The sequence below is a fragment of the Halyomorpha halys genome, unplaced genomic scaffold, assembly GCF_000696795.3.
Source record: "Halyomorpha halys isolate HHAL.00 unplaced genomic scaffold, Hhal_1.1 Scaffold1398.1, whole genome shotgun sequence".
Taxonomy (NCBI): Eukaryota; Metazoa; Arthropoda; class Insecta; order Hemiptera; family Pentatomidae; genus Halyomorpha; species Halyomorpha halys.
This window is the reverse complement of record NW_027116368.1, coordinates 108,770-111,704: the sequence shown is the minus strand read 5'-3', so window position 1 is coordinate 111,704 and position 2,935 is coordinate 108,770. Positions and strand designations below refer to the sequence as shown.

The 2,935-nt window shown below is 31.6% G+C and overlaps 1 protein-coding gene across 1 annotated transcript in view; it reads left to right on the top strand.

The window, feature by feature from the left end:
* The window catches only part of aop (anterior open), a 13,916-nt gene that overhangs the window by 9,741 nt on the left and 1,240 nt on the right, over positions 1-2,935 (top strand). The window contains exons 4-5 of the mRNA XM_014434633.3: positions 1,308-1,481; positions 2,543-2,792. Of these exons, the coding sequence (XP_014290119.1) occupies positions 1,308-1,481; positions 2,543-2,792 (424 nt within the window). The remainder of the gene's footprint in view (positions 1-1,307; positions 1,482-2,542; positions 2,793-2,935) is intronic.

Here is a 2,935-nt window from a genome sequence, read left to right as displayed (position 1 = left end):
CCCTGAGAAAAGAATCTCTTATGTTATAAAATTTAAATAAAATTATATTATCTATTTAATATTAAATTTTTTAATTTGAACCCAAGCTATCTTTTAGATATCAGAATTGAGTTAAAATTTCATTTTATTTAATTTTAATAATTTTTAAATTATTACATAACTTATAGTTAAGACGGAAAAGAACCAAGTGCAAAGGCAACAACCGAGAAAATTTGTGAAATTTAAGGAGAAAATGTGTTGACATGATGACACGGTAGTGTTTTGGTTTAGACCAGAAGTTCCCAATCTTTTTTGGTTTGTGGCTCCCTAAATAATCGGATTTTTTCTGCGGCACCTTTGTTATATCAATTTTTTTTCTTAATTTTTTAACTTTCTTGAAAAATTGGATAACTTTCCTTTTTAGAAGTGATTACCCATTTAGCAGCAGAAAATTAAAAACTGATACTATTTTCGTACTATTTGGTGACGAAAGCATGTGTGGGAAAGCCGTGCTTATGTTATGCACTAGCCGTTTCAAAAGATGCGGACTGCGAAGAAAACAATGAAAGACTCGAAACTTGTTAAATTTTGACAACATACACAATTGTTGGTGCAAAAAATTTAAGAATTGGAAATTCCAAATAAATAGCCGAATTGTTTAATTGAATATTTCGCGGTACCCTTATGACGGGACCCCAGGGACACTTTGGGAATCACTGGTTGAGACAGTTTAATTTGAAGAACAACACCCTTCAATATTAACCCAAGGCAACAGCTCTGCCCATCGATCAAATTTAATCAAATAAAAACTCTCAGAAATGGAAGGTCCAAGTATCTTGCCCCATCCTTCTGATAGCTCTGACATTCCAACATATGACTATAGTCTTGCCTGGTCAATAGTATATTTTTTTAAAGGCAGGCACTTTGAACAATACGAGCATGTCAATTTAGGATGTCAGGACTTTTTTACCTCTAAAACCAAGGAGAAGTATCACCACCAAATTCAACTTCTAACAGAAAGACCAGTTAAAGTAAATGACAATAAAGACCTATATTTCAAAGAATAATTTTAGTGTGTAGATTTTATACTAAAAATTAAATGACACTTAGTTTATGCAAAAAGAGTTTTGTAACAACCTACTATTAGGACCTAGTGTGTGATATTAGTCTTACATTAAAATTGGGTTTTTGTAAAGTATATGCAATAATTAAATAAAATAATTCTTTACATTTTTATCAAGTATAAAAATTTGTAATTTGTAACTTCTTAATAAATTTTAGCTATATATTAAATGTTAATATTGAAAATACCGTTTTCTCTGTCGTAGATCACCAATCTGGAGGTCAGAGTGGTAGCTCTGGAAGCACATTGTCAGATTCTGAAGAAGAACCTAACAGTCCTACTGTGCAAAATTCACTTTCCAGTCCTCAACCACAATCTCCACTGAATGTCAAACCGCAAGTTTTTTTTCCTTCAGACAATATCTCAGAACCAAATACAAGTAAGTGAATTGTGGATATAATACTGTAATATTAGTTATTCTTTCTCAGAGATGTGTTAGAAATTATCAAAATAATTCTTTTTTTCCCCCTAAATTTTAAAAATTAAACTTCTATTTTTTAACCTCTTAATGCACAGTTTTTTGAAAAACTGGCAAAAAAAATCAATTTTTTTAATGTAAAAAAGCACAATTTAGAACATTGCCTTGGCAAAAAAATACAAATATAATCAAAATTTTTATTTTTATTTTGGATTTCTGATATCGGTCATAATACCTAGTTCCCTATGTAAACATAGGCTAAATCTATATAGAGAGGATTATTATAGAAAATAAATCATTGTTATTTATTTTATTATTACCACATTATTTTCAATTCTCGATTATATTTGAGTTTGAAAAATTATAACAGCATAAAATACAACAAATTTAATAACCCCACTAGTTCGCGAGAAATTAAAATAGGATTCTACAATATTACTGTAAAACAATATATTAGAAGCCCAATTAGGTGTACTGTCTGTTTGCAATTTGGACACACAAAAGTGACATGTAAACAAAATCCACTTTGTCGTTACTGCGGGGAAAATAGACATTAAAGAATACAGTGCGTAAAACCTTTAACATGTGTAAATTGTCCCGGTGAGCACGAGTCTTGAAGCAGTAAGATATCATATTGACTTGTTAGATCTTCCAACACATGGACTACCGCCCCCATTTTCACCCGAGTGAGGTTCTCGAGATCCGATTCCTACTCCCCCAGTACTCTATAAGGGCCACTCAAAGTGATAACAGTACATCTACAAACCTTTAATTTGTTGGCTTCATCCAGCTCTTTCAGCACCCCTTTACTAATCAATGTACTGGTACTCCCAGTATCAATAAGCGCTTTAAATCTATTCCTACGCCCCTGCACTATGGGCAACTTCTCCCACACTCCACACACATTGTTTATTAGCTCTCGTCTACGTGGGTTGCCCTCGTCTCCTCAGATGGTAGCTTCCTGCTTCTAATAAGAGATTTTTTAGTTTAAATCTTACTTACTTAATAATTTTTTTTTTTAGATGGAAGATTACTTTGGGATTTTCTTCAACAACTTCTTAATGATTCTTTGCAAAGATACACTTCTTATATTGCTTGGAAAAACAGAGAAGCAGGAGTTTTTAAAATAGTAGACCCTCCAGGACTTGCAAAGTTATGGGGAATCCAGAAAAATCACTTATCCATGAACTATGATAAAATGTCTCGTGCTTTAAGATATTATTACAGAGTTAATATTTTGCGTAAAGTACAAGGAGAGAGGCATTGCTACCAGTAAGTGGTTCTCATTATTTTTGTTATTGTAATTATAATCATATTATTATTATTTGTATTAACAGTATAGTCTATCTTGAATATTATTTCGTAATTTTATTGACAAATAATGGTTCAATTCTCCAAAGTTAATAACTTACAAG